The sequence below is a fragment of the Macrobrachium rosenbergii genome, chromosome 1 (genome assembly GCF_040412425.1).
Source record: "Macrobrachium rosenbergii isolate ZJJX-2024 chromosome 1, ASM4041242v1, whole genome shotgun sequence".
Classification (NCBI taxonomy): domain Eukaryota; kingdom Metazoa; phylum Arthropoda; class Malacostraca; order Decapoda; family Palaemonidae; genus Macrobrachium; species Macrobrachium rosenbergii.
The window spans coordinates 54,371,858-54,385,840 of NC_089741.1; the positions used below are offsets into that span (position 1 = coordinate 54,371,858).

General features: G+C 39.4%; 2 protein-coding genes across 4 annotated transcripts in view; one reads left to right on the plus strand and one right to left on the minus strand.

Moving 5' to 3' along the window:
- LOC136837494 (uncharacterized) overlaps positions 1-4,907 on the minus strand; it is a 214,960-nt gene extending 210,053 nt beyond the window's left edge. For all 3 annotated transcript variants that reach the window (XR_010852712.1, XR_010852720.1, XM_067102455.1), the window contains exon 1: positions 4,774-4,907. The gene's annotated coding sequence lies outside the window, so the exon portion shown is untranslated. The remainder of the gene's footprint in view (positions 1-4,773) is intronic.
- Positions 1-13,054, plus strand: part of LOC136837185 (monocarboxylate transporter 9-like) — a 43,165-nt gene extending 30,111 nt beyond the window's left edge. Inside the window, exons 2-5 of the mRNA XM_067101876.1 lie at positions 2,998-3,141; positions 3,520-4,921; positions 5,369-5,589; positions 5,895-13,054. Coding sequence (XP_066957977.1) covers positions 2,998-3,141; positions 3,520-4,921; positions 5,369-5,589; positions 5,895-6,064 — 1,937 coding nt within the window. The 3' untranslated portion in view covers positions 6,065-13,054. The remainder of the gene's footprint in view (positions 1-2,997; positions 3,142-3,519; positions 4,922-5,368; positions 5,590-5,894) is intronic.
- Positions 13,055-13,983: the final 929 nt, after the last annotated feature.

Below are 13,983 nucleotides of genomic sequence, written 5' to 3' on the forward strand. Positions count from 1 at the left end.
ATAGACCCATCCTCACCATCGCAGCCAAGTGGGCATTCGTTTTTATTGCTTTTTAGGCTGAAATATATATGTAGAATCTACTGGTCGCTTTTACCAGACACATATGTAATTCTAATAGCCACAATGCCCTCTTAACTTCTCGATTGCCCACTTGGCTGCGATGGTGAGGATGGGTCTATTCAGCTCTAGTAAATATATCTGAAAAACGACAGGTATATATATCTCGACAGGTAATAGACTTTTATCCCTTCTCGTAGCCAGGTCGGCAACGTGACCTCCTTGGTTAAGGTGACCCGGGTTCGTCTCCGCGACGGGAAATCACAAGTCTCTTCAATTTCTTGTGTTTGGATATCACCTTCGTAGTTACAAGCATATCAAAAAGCGCGCAATCGAGAAGATAAGAAAGGCATTAATATTATTTGAATTACATATGTGTCTAAAAGTAAGATTCTATATATATATATATATATATATATATATATATATATATATATATATATATAAATATATATATAATATTACATGACTTTAATTAAATTTTGTATTGAGCAAGCAAGGTCCAAGTATAATTTGTTTATCTTTTTGCTTTGCTTTTGTACTGACGAATGGAGACGGGAGGTGACAGACAATCCTCTGCCTACCGTGACCCTCGGTCACTTCACTTAATCATCCATACATGAGGAAATGGCAGAGCCGCTCAAAAAGAATGCCAAATCTATCAAAATATCACTCTTTTTCCCTGAAAAGTCTGAATGGGTTTAAGAAAATATGGCGGCAGTGCTGATCACCTTCGAGTCTCTCAACCTTTTGTAGCCAGATTATAAAAGGGCGGCATTGACACGTGTCAACAGCCTAACTGCACGGAGGAGATCCACTGCAATCCATTTACGTCTGAAAACTGGTATAGGCCAGATAGTGACGTCATTCCCGCGCCGTCCTCAGGAGAGGAGGGATTTAAAGGCATTAGCGGGATGCCCAAGGTCATGGCCAACGTCTGTTGAGCCTAATTCCAACGGGTTTTCTCTAAACGTCTGTCTGGCTGCGCGCGTGTATGTGAGTCATTCATTATCTAGTGTGTTTGGTCGATGTACGTTTAAAAAAGAAGGAAACGTTTAATTTTAACATACAGTCAGAATATGTTTTCAACAGATGTTTAAAAGATCTATGGTCGTTAGGACTCTCGAGAATTTAAAACACATGTAAGGCCACACACGAAACAACAAAATTTAATATCTTGGGAACTCTGAACCAGTTGCCAGGGTCTTTGTGAGAGAGAGAGAGAGAGAGAGAGAGAGGGAGGGCTAATCTGAACATGTTTTCAACATATGTTCAAAAGATGTGGTCATTAGGACGTTCGAGAATTTAAAAAAAAATGTACGGCCACACACGAAACAAGATTTTAATCTCAGGGGAACTCTGGACTAGTTGCCAGGGTCTTTTTATGTATGGCGTGTGTGTGTGTGTGTGTGTGTGTGTGTGTAAGAGAGAGAGAGAGAGGAACTTTAATCTGAACATTTGAGAGCTTGTATGAATTTGTGAATGCACTGTGCATGAAAGTTTAGCTAAAAATAATGTACGCGACCTCTTTCAACTCACTGCTTCCAAGCAGGTTTTATAACAAAATCAAAAGTTTAAAAGAAATTATAAAGACACACTTAGCACTGATAAATCATGTGCACATGATCATTTAATTTTACTAAGCTGTTTTTCTGTAAACGCTGGTGTTTATTTAACATAAAATTACTCAGGCTGTTCCCCTGTGGTTCAACTGAAAGGTTTCATATGATATCTGCGACAAAGCTTGTCCCTCAATCAGTGACGCTGAGTCTAAACAGTGCTTGGATGATTAACCACTAGCGAGAGCCCGTCCCCTTCCTCCCTCCTCCCCCCCACCTTCCCCACAGCGCATAAATCTCCACTGACCACCTGTCGGGGAATGAACATGCAGCCAGTAACACCGTGCCAGACGTAAATCCTAACCGATCCTAAGAAACTCGTCGCAGCCCCTGTGATTATGGTGTAAGCAGTCACAGTATACCATGAGACAAATATAGACAGTGGGAAGTTCGTAAAACAACCTTCTTTTGCCCTCAGTTACAACTTTATTAAAAACGCTTCGACTTTCAAAAGTCGTTTCTTTATTTTTCTGAAGTTCTATTTCCGAAATTGGGAACTCTGGTATGTGAGAGGTCATCAAGAAGCAAATAAAAAGATTGTGTCAAGAAGGAAGCAGAGCCAAGATGGGAAGTTTCTAAGAAACCAGTAGGCCTACATCCTGCTATTGATTACAGAGTGTATAACTAGGGCAGCGGTTAAAGGAGACACGCGTTAACTTCTTAAAACTTTTTTTTTGATTCACTTAAGTATTTATTTATCGGCTTCATCTTTATACCTTGGTCATTCAGTTTTTACTGCTTTCATAAATGGGTGATTAACTTGTTTTGCAAGTTAATCACCTTTTAGACTCGTTCCATATGAATGTTTGCCCAATCGCAATAATAATAATAATAATAATAATAATAATAATAATAATAATAATGTAACAACACTGTACGACTGAATATGTGCGCTTCGGTATTAAGTAGCTCGGCCTTCCCTGTACCTCCATTCCGTGACTATGTAAGTCTAACTCTAGATTATAAACGCATCTAACTACAAGCACAGACACGCAACACATAGATATAAGGATATGTATGTATACGTATACATACACACACACAATATATATATATATATATATATATATATATATATATATATATAATATATATAAATATATATATATATATATATATGTGTGTGTGTGTGTGTGTGTGTGTGTGTGTGTGTGAAGCTTCTAAAGCTTGAGAAACGAAAGCCTTCAAGACCAACAGAATAAAGACTTATAATGTCCTACTTATACGTCAACTATTAGTAACTTTTATATTTATATCTAAGTTCAAAATTAAGCAAATGTTTTATATTTCATGTCGACTTGTTTCCTCTCACCCCTTCCAGCTCCTCTAACGGGAACGCTATGCAGAAACTTTACCTCTCGAAAAGTGTCCTTCGTCGGTGGAATTCTCTGCTGTTTGGGTCTCGTTCTGGGGTCGCAGGCTGTCTCCATGAACCAGCTCATCCTTTCAGTTGGCGTCTTGACAGGTAAGGGCTGTCAAGGTTTGGGCGTTGATGAGAAAGTCTTTTAAAGAGCCTTGGTTTCTATTCTTACTAGTGCCAATGCTTTTGTACCAAAATCAACAACTTTTTTGTGCTGGGGGCAAAGTGTATTTCTTGTGGACGTGTATTTTTTTAACAGCGTCAGTGAGTGTTATTGTTTTAGCTAGAGCCAATCGTTTTTCCCCTAGCGTTAATGCAGAATCCTCGTTTTTTAATGATTCTAACTGCTGATAATGACATTTCAAGATCTCAAAGTTTTATTTCCAGTTAATAATTTATTAGACTTCAGACTTCAAAATTTTTTTTAATATAGTAATTGAAGAGGGTCAAGTTCATTTTTCTTCTTTGTTCCTCCTCTCACAGGTCTGGGCGCAGGTCTTACAACAACTCCTGGTGTTCTGATCGTATCACTATACTTTGAAAAGCGCCGTGCCCTTGCATCAGCCATATGTGTCTCTGGCAATGCCCTTGGAGGCTTTTTCCTGCCACCCTTAGTGGATTATCTTATGGATGAGTACGGCCTCAGGGGAACCATGCTGATCTTGGCAGCCATGCAACTTCACATATGCGCTGCATCTATGCTGTATCGCCCCATTCGTCTGCATGCCCTGATTCAGGCCGAGGAAAAGGCTAAGCAGCCAAAGGAGGAATTATCAGAAATTCACGCACCTGTACCAGAGCACAACAAGTTACTACCAAATACCCCTGCCACCCCTAGAGCTAATTTGCCCTCTCCTGCTTCTGCCCCAGGTACTCCACTGAACAGACCTCACGCTATTTGGCAGAGAATGGTCCGTAACCGCCTCAACTCAACAACAACAGTGGAAGAAGAAGAACTAAGAGGAGAGGTATCATTCCTGAGGAGCGCCTCCATGATGAACAGCATCCCTGATCTAACACTGTATGCAAGGTCTTGGAGCATATCAGGTGAACGGGCATCAATGGGCAGCCGATCATCCATTCGTATGGCCCTTGGAAGTAAATCTTCTCTTTCAAAACTTAGCACTGCAGCTAGCAGTAAATCTTCTCTATCTAAACTAGCATTAACGAGCGAAACCAAGCATCAGCCTCTCGTAAGATTAACTTCAGATGGTTCAGACTCTAACCAGAAAGTTGCAAGACATCCTACCCTCGTGAGACTGGCATCTGAAGAAGAGGGCACTACCCAGTTATCTAGAAACCGCTCTGGCAGCATCCGCCATTCACAATCACGACTGAGCATGGACGGTAGACCTCAGCTTGGTAGGCAGAGTTCTGTTCGCAGAGTACAAGGTAGAATAATGACTGCTGTCATCAAAGAACAAGACAACGATTCCCAAATTTCTGAGGAAATGGATGAAGAACAAACACCAAAGGTAGGTGAGGAAGAGAAGGTAAAATTACAAGAAGATCCAAGTGCAGAAGACAAACTTCAAGAAGAAAAAGAGAAGGAAAAAGACATAGATGATGAAGAAGACGAAGAGGAGGAAGGCTCAGAGGGCGACGGCCCTAGCTGTTTGTACACACTCATGTTGAGTTGCATCGACGTCTCCCTTTTCAAAAATCCTCTGTTTTTAATGGTTGCCATGTCAGTATTTTTCATGGCAACTGGGGCTCCACACGCTATATTTTTCTTACCTGCATATGCTGAGTCAGTGGATATTCCATCATCCCAAATCCCCCAGATGCTCTCGATATCGTCCATTGTCGATTTGGTGGGTCGTCTGGGAATCGGCTTTGTTTCAGACCTTGGGCTTATTAAGAACAGCTACCTCTACTTCGTCAGGTAAGAACCTGTGGGGGAAAGATTCTCTTTAAAGTGTGATCTAGTTAACTATAGAAAAATAATTAAATAATGCTCGAAGAATATCTGGAGTATGAAATATAACAATGTCCTATGATTACTTTTGTCACATTACTTTACATGATAAATATGAAAAACTAATCATTTTGCCAGTATATAATGACAGAATTTGAAATACTTTCAAGCACTGAGAAATGTATGCGTGGTGGTCATGTGGAAATTTGAAAACCGGTTCATGTGACGTGGCCACAGTAATAAGTTGCTGTTTACAACTCTTCGCATATGAATACTAGTTATTTCATACATAGTATAAATTTCTTAACTGTTATTATTTTCTCAGCAACATCCAAGCAGCGATCCTTTGCTTGAAAATAGGTGTTGTCACTGAAATTTGTCAGTCTCATCTAATGTTCCTCCTTCCATCCTCAGTGGCATAGCGTCAGGGATGTCTGTCCTACTGGTGCCCCAGCTGGATACATTTGCCTCACTGACGGCCATCCTGGGCCTGTACGGCTTTGGCATCGGTGCCTGGTTCGTGCTGATACCCACCCTCCTCGCTCAGCACCACGGGGCGGCTCGCCTTGCCTCATCCTACGGTTTAGCCAGGCTCTTCCATGGGTGTATGAACTTCATATCGCCGCAAGTAAACGGTGAGTTAACGATGTGTTCTGTTCGAGTTGTCCTTTTAGGGTTTCGGTAACATAAATTTCATTATGCCGTATATCTTTACGTGAAACTCAAATCAGGGAGATTGTGTGTCTACGACAGAGATATTTGCTTCCTGGGTGGTAGGGCTTTATATTTTGAATCTTCGTCGTAAATTTGAACCGTCTAATCAAGAATAAAACTGAATGATGTATAATACTCTAGCTTAGCGATGCCCGCAAATGTACGAAAAGATCCAAAACTCAAGTCGCACTTGTGATCAAGCTAATTGGTCATGTCTTCATTTCAGGAATACTAGTGGACAGCACGAACAGTTTCGTACACTGTTATTATTTCATGGGATTTTCAATGGTGATCTCCGCTTTCCTTCTGCTAATGGAACCTGCTCTCGTCAACTACACCAACGAGAAGGAGAAGAAGAAACAACAGATGGAAGCCATGAATAACAACCACGCGTGAGGAAAGTTCTTAAGAGTGAATAACGTCCCCATTTCGGGAAGTGCAAATCAATTAAGTTATAGTAGGGGGTTGCGTATTGGTGGATGTACTATGTACGTCACTGTGTACGGAATTTTGAAAAACGCGCGAACTGTAACATTTATTTATAATCTTATTCCACTGTGAGTGATGACAGTGTAATGAACTGTTGAATCTTTTAAGGAATCAATGGACGGATCTTAATTTTTTAATCAAACATGATCTTCCACAAATGAAGAATGTCTCTTTTCATACCAAAGCTGACTGTGCGATTGTTTTTTTTTTCTTTAATTAGTATTATTTTGTCTTAAGGAGCGTGTGATGTATACTTAAGTCAGTGGAAGGAAGTGGGATGATTTTGGTTACCCGTAAAAACCATTTATTCTGATCTCTTTCGAAAAGGCACAGTAATGATTGTTGAATGCTAATAGTCACGTGCTCTCTCGAAACATGCATTTAAAGAAAATTTGTAGGGTTAAGGTATAGAATTTAAGTCTCAAAAAACAAATTTCTTGGACTTGGTTTCTTAAGCGATGGCGAGATTCGATATTTTTATTGGAAATATACAGGGTATTTGTAATGTAAATAATATGCAATGTGTGTGACGAGGTCGTCGTGTTCTGTGAGTGAATGCAAGAATGAAATTGTGACTCTAAGATGATTTGTGAGTGCGAGAATCCTCTGAGGCCCCGTTAACACGAAGCGGTTTCAATCGCCGCGTTCCCAAGAGAGCATTGCGAAGTTACCGTTCGCAGGAGGCGTTCAATGCTGCGGTTCACCATTCTTTCTTCAGTGTCAATTTGGTTGTCGAGGAAGTAGCAGCATGCTTTTGCAAAAATGATAGACCTCACAAGGAATGATCGTAGTTTTATGTCCAAAAACAAGAGACTACGAACCAAAAATTTTTCAGTTATTTCAGAATGACCATAAAACCGTTTGATGATTCACTTAAGGTACCTTTTCATTACGGCTTAATCCTTATAATTTGATAACCCATGTCCCATATAGATGGGAGTTTTTCAATTTCATTGAAAGTAAAAAAATTCTTTATCAATTCTGACAGTCTCCAGTCTTACGTATTCTTCTAGCAAAAGTACCAACGCAACTGCGTCGCGTGAACGGTAAAATAGGAACATGTCTCTCGAGAAGCAGAACTGGCGAGCATTAGCGCGCCGGTAAACTCAGATCACGCGTTAGGCACCAAGTTAAAAAAAAAAAAAGGTTCGCTTGTATGTGAACTACCCTAAGATCCTACTGATTACGGAACAGCAGCCGCTTGGAACCGCCGCGACTGAATTCGCCTCGTGCGAGCAGGGCCGAAATGCAAGAGGCTTCCAGCGTTTTCTAAGCGTGAGAATGACACGTCAGCGTTTGACTCATTTCATTTGTTAGCGCATACATATCTCTTTTGAATGGACATTGTTATATATACTAATTGTTATATAAAATGAAATATTCACTTACGAAGGCTTTTTTACCGTATATTTTTTACTTGCATGCCACATGTATGTAACTTTCAATTGCCATGTCGTAAAGTATTACACTGAATTTCAAGGGCATTGCGTAAAGCGTGCAGTATTATGACAAAATATTGATACACAATGAATGTCGAAGTCGGATTTCACACGAGCCCTTGTATCTTTTAGCATTTTGCCCCCTGACTTACCATAAACAGGTGATAATTTCTATACTGATGCAAAACTGACTTCATTCACGATCGCTACGATGATGTCACCCATCACAAGCAAACGAAATCTCAATTTCAACAAAAATATTTGGCTAATGTTCGGGAATTGTTGAAAGGTGTCAGGAAACTATACGGTATTCGTGTGAATCCGCCTTAACCCTGTCGACTCAGATGTTATAATGAACTCGTTATTAACCTTGTACATCTTAGATTTTAGACGATGTATCATTATACACGCCTGCCATGACTTCATTGCCTTATATGAATATAGTGGGATCATATCAGTAGCGTGTAACGATAACGGGCTAGAACTGCCGAGTGTGTGTATGCCAGCGAATGCGCGTGTGATTCCATTCAAAAACCCGCAATTTTTTTTTTTACCGCGAATTTTCAAATACGTCATGCCGAGTACGTCCTTACCATATGATGAACTACCTCTGAGAAAGAAAATAAACTACATTTGTTGGGCTGTCGCGTGTTCTTGCAGCCAAGTTGCTGGAAAGAGCATTTATATTTCTAACGGTCTCGTTTCAAAGCCGCTAACGGAAAGGAAAATTACCTAATTGTTTTTCATGGTATTGAGACCGAGATGGGCATTGCTACCCAAAACCCACAAGAAAATTGTGCTGATGGGCAGAGGAGAATTATACATTTTGGAATTCCACATTCTGAAACCGCACTTATACATTTACATATTTTTTGGTACAGTTATTTCCGTTAGATTCGTGAGATTGTTATGAGTCAGTGAAGTGCGATCAATCCGTTATACGTAGTTTAAGTAACGCGTAAGACGCTTGCTCACTTCAACTTATTATCAACTAACAACAAATAGGAAAGCAAAATTGCGATGCTCATCTTTCAGATTACTTTAGTTATGCCTCTTTGTTATCAATTATCTATTTTTTTTTATTACTGGCGTATTAGCGTAAGCATACATACGCAGAGCACTCAAGTCATATTTTGAAACCTTGGTTGATCCGTGTGGTAGTCCAGCAGCGTAACTACTATATAATATTTTGACATGCCAAGTCACAGAAAGACAGAAGTTAGAATGCGTAATTTCCATAGCATAAACTTATGTGATAGATGCGTAATTCCCATAATATAATGTAGTGGATTAATGTAGCTCACGATAGATCGCAATGGACAGGACATAAGGTGTAAACTTTTTGCGTGAATAGAATATTCAGATCAGCTTCACCAGTGAAAGAGGAATTAGCATAGACCGATGTTCACACGAACGCGATGTTATACCATCTGGCCACCTGACTTTCGAAGAAGTAGCCAAAACTGGTGCCAAAAACGAATGCGTATGATCGAGCTTGCGTGACCCTGGCATGACGAACATATGGGACTACAGTTTGGCACCAATATGAGAAAACTACTGGCCATATGGTGCAAAGTGCGACGGGAACATGATAAAAAGAGGCTATATGAATGTGCTCAAGCGACACTGAGCACCTCAGCACCGGAAGCTGATCACGTATCCAAATATGACACAGGTAGATAAGTTTTGCACAAATTATACGTTGATTTTTACTGTTTTTTTTTTTATTGTGTCAGTTCAATACCATAATTTATCCCAGCCCTTAGAAGACTTTGTGACGGAATTATAATCTTCCTGAATAGGTAATAGAATATGTCTGCTCCGAGCGTTGTAAATAATGTATATATATAAATGTATATATACGAGTATATTTATGAACTGAAAATTAATGTTGTTGATGATACGTGACAGTGACTCCAGTAGGTTTCGGAAACAAATTGTAAGCACTTGTCAATTTCGTAGAAGCGCTGTTATAGACGTTTGAAAATATATATACCGTGTTCGTTTGTTTTCTTCGGAATAACATATAAATGAATATTGCGCGCGTGCATGTTGATAAATAGAAAGGCACTTAGATAAAAAAAAAAAAGAGAGACGATGCTTGCACAATAAATACTGTAAACTAGACGTAAATGATTTACGAAGAACAACAACTTCCCCAGTCGTGCGTATTGGTAACTAGGAACTCAAACGGAATAATACCGATTTAAGTAGAGAATTTTCTCAGTAATTTTGCTTCGAAAGTGTTAGCCGTTATCCCCATACATCTATGGGATCCTCTTCAAGCACAACGTCCATCTACTAGTACCGTTTAGATCTAAGCTACGCGCCTGTAGACAGTGAGACAGAGAATAATGTTGCCGATGTATAGTGAACTTCCACGCGATAAATAGTGAATCCTTACGAGTGAAAAGCTTGTCATGTTTACACAACCTCGAGGACGTGGCAATTTTTTTTTTCCCTTGCCAACTTTGTTTTTTAGTTACTGCACATCAACTGCATCTTGAAACCGTGAATAATTTTATTGTTCCTTAATTTCACGGACATTGTCGGAAACAGTGTCAATATTACTTCTGCCAACTAAGTGTTAGTCTGTCTGTAAGTAGTGAGAGGATATCATAAGAACGTAAACGGACATTGATACTTGACGTGCTAGTTTTTTTTTTATATATACAACTTCCGATCAGTGACCGAATATCAGCGCTCTCATTTAAGACTATTCATTCTGATTTTTGCAGTTACTTCCCACATCCAGTAGTCGAAGTCGTTGTCAACAACCATTGCTATCACATTTTGCTACTTAGGAAGATTACTCATAAATAACGTAAACACAATAAATATTCAAATGGTTCGTGTGGTCTTAATTGAAATAGTCATTAACTATATCTCAGATTCATTCATAACCTAGACAGTTGCCGAAGTAGTTTACAAGAATAATCAGTCAGCAGTTAAAAATAACCAGCTTCCAGATGTTACACAGTCCGGTCGACGTACATGTGATAGAAATCAGTCAAATTTAGCTCAGCTCTGAGTCTAGCACAAATTCAGTGGATCAGAAAGTTGATGTTTAGAATGTACGAGTTATTTTTATTTCGTAGATTTGTCCTCCACGCTTTCGATGAGGAAAATGTAAGGGACTCTTTCAATTACAGCAAACGGAGTTAGTTATAAAAGCCTTTTCTTTACAAGTTCCGTAAACAATACAAAACACTACATAAACTGATTCTTTTGGAAGAACTACAACAATATTATTACTTTAAGTGTGTATTATTAACTGAATATAAGGAGGATGTACAACAGTTTTTATGTAATATCAGTATATTGCAATAACGGTCTTATTCCTAAGGTTACAATTTTGTAAGAATTTTTACGGCAAATCCGAGTCGCGTTTCACAGTAGATTATAGTATCCCGGGACATGGCTGAAAAGCGTCCTAGAAAACCAATCCCTTTTTTATACAATAAAGGAATATTTTTGGTTACGATTTTCTACCCGTGCCGTGATCTGTGAAACTCAACCCGGACTTGATCATCATCCAGAAAAGGAATATATTCGAAGGTGGCTCTTTCATGGGGAAATGCCACTTAGGCCAATATGTCTTGGCCAGTTATGGGCATAAGCTGTGGTTACTCTTCCAAGCTTCGCCGGTCACCTCCTCTTCTTTTCAGGGAGATAAAGTGCTGTGATCGTATCCCCTCTTGCGTTCCATACTAATCTCATTCAGAGTGAACGTGAGCACCACAGTGAACTGTGTGTGTGAGAGAGAGAGAGAGAGAGAGAGAGAGAGAGAGAGAGAGAGAGAGAGAGAGAGAGAGAGAGAAATTCTCATGACAAATTCTTAGTTGTTGTCATTTCAGATCTCACCACTTTAACAAAGACGGTTCCATTAACTTCAATTCGTATTTCAAGGGTGAACGGTGAATGAGGCTTTGTGTTTTTATGTGTGAAAAGGAGTAAATTATTTTTATTTATTTGAATGAATGAGAGGCTCAGCGTTTTCTCACGCTCCCTACATACCCTGCTTAACAAGGACGGGGAGCGCCGTTCATTCCAGAAATCAATTCCTGAAAACTTGCAACAGCCCCTCTGAGCCTACTGTGCGAGGCATTAAGCCACATCGCAGCCCAAGTAGCCCACAGAGTGGGCAGTCAAGAGCCGACGAGAATTTAAAATATCTCATAAAAATATCCGGAAGGATACAAATCCTGTCACCGAAGGGTCACAATGAGCAAACTGGTCTTTCCCGCAATCCTTTTCTTCCAATCTGTTTGATATCCTCTCAAGTCCCTTCCTCCCTCCCTCCCCCATCCCTCGGCTAAAGTCTTCACGCGCCCACTCTCCCACAGCCCCGGCCATTGATTGCTAGACCAACAAGCTACCCGGAACCCCAAGGCAAGGAAAACCTTCGATACGGAACATCCCAAGATGTTGTATGTCTTTCACGCTTATTGTAGACAATATGTGTAAGTTAGGTCTTCACGGGGAGTTTCAATTCGTGAGGGTTTCAAAGCTCAAGAAAGCTCGATTTGATTGTTCGGATTGAGATTGTACATAGAGGTTGGAATGAGTGTTTTACAGACTGGAGTTCCAGTGGCCTTGTACTTCTGCACACACACACTACTAGACTGTACTCATTCGCTAATGCGTGTATGTTTGTATGTATGTAAAAAATGTACATTTCCCGAGGCCACTGGACATCACTCCAGCCCTGAAGGAAATTTTGTAATTATGTAAATTAGACCAAAATCGTTATATTTTGATTACTGTCGTCGCCTCGCGGAAATGTCATTTCATCTGTAGTGAGAAATTGGAAAGTAGGCAGATGAACGAGAGATCCTGGTGCCATCACAACGTCACTTTATTTTATTATATTGTGTAGACTGACCTGACTTCTCAAGCTGTAGTTTCAATAGTTTTCGCAGGAAACAAGTTGGTATTTCTCGTCACGAATTTTAAATTATGTATAAGGAACTATGGTTCTGGGTTTTAACCTTTTAACTGTTCAATTTAGTAGTTTTTTACCCCTGGGTTAGTTTACAGTAGGCCAACTTCCAGTCATATGTATCTCAAAAGCTTTGCTTTGCTGTAAATCCCGATTACTGTGAGGCACTTGGCACTCCCGATGCTAGCATAGACTTTCTCTAGTGCTCTACGACATAAATAAGTCTAGAATTCTAGCACTGAAGTTTCTCGTGGCTACATCTGAAATGACTTTTCCAGCGAGTTCACTCAACACCACAATGTACTGTCCTCCTGATGTATATTTTTTGTTACTCGTTTTTTATTATTCTACATCTCAAAGAGTGGTTTTACCGAAACTACGACTGTGTACTATTAAGGCTGTGCAATATTTAGATGTATAGCTCAATTACCGGTATTATTTATTACTGTACAGTGAGATTCTGATATGTTAACGAGAAGTATTTTCTGCCAAAAATATAAGAATGCTTTTATGTAAGTGTGCGTTTTCTTTGTCCTGCCTCTAGAATTACATTAAAATATACATAATAATTACATCATCGTCATCATTCATGAACTAAAATCAGCCGCAATATGAACCTGAAAAAGCACTCCTTTTAAAAATATATTTTCGTATCGATTTATTTTTCCTTTCACTTATCATATATGACTGATGGAAAATTGTCATCTGAGTTAAGGTCTGATATCGGACTTAAATAAACATCAACTTTTAAGTCCCGAGAGCCCGGAATATTAATTAATCAATTAAATGTTCTGGCCTACTTATTCATTTACTTATTAATTGTGCATACCGAACGCCTTTACTTCAGCAGCTTAACCAAATTAACGAACTGTGACCATGTTATTGCTAACATCAGAACGAAAGGATGTCATATTCACCAAGTGCAAACTGAAGTACAATATGACGAAAGAAAAAAAAATACGAAAACTTACGCATATTTTTTTCCAACTTAAGAGAGCCATGATGCGGCAAATCACGGTACAGTTTAATCTTAAAAGTTCATGGGAACAGACTGGTTCCTTCTCAGATACGAATTATTTACTCCTCCAACCTCGCACTTAAAGGGTAGCATGAACTCTTAAAACAACCGCACAGGCGCATACTTATTAACACTTGCAGTATTCTAAACACACAAGGTTTCCTTTGGAAAAATGAAAGAATTACAAGGGAGCTTTCCCAGAAATCTGCTTACTTGTGAAGATGCCTCGACCCGTAACACTAACCTAATTCAATCTAACCTAAGCGGCAACTTCGTGCCAACTGCATTGTCCAAAGGCGATTCATATGTTTTCTAGATTCAGTACACCTACATCTTTACTACTGAAATCCAATGAATTTTCTATCTATTTTCCATTCCAATATGATAAGAAAATCAGTTTGAACAGAATATTCAGTTGCAACACTGG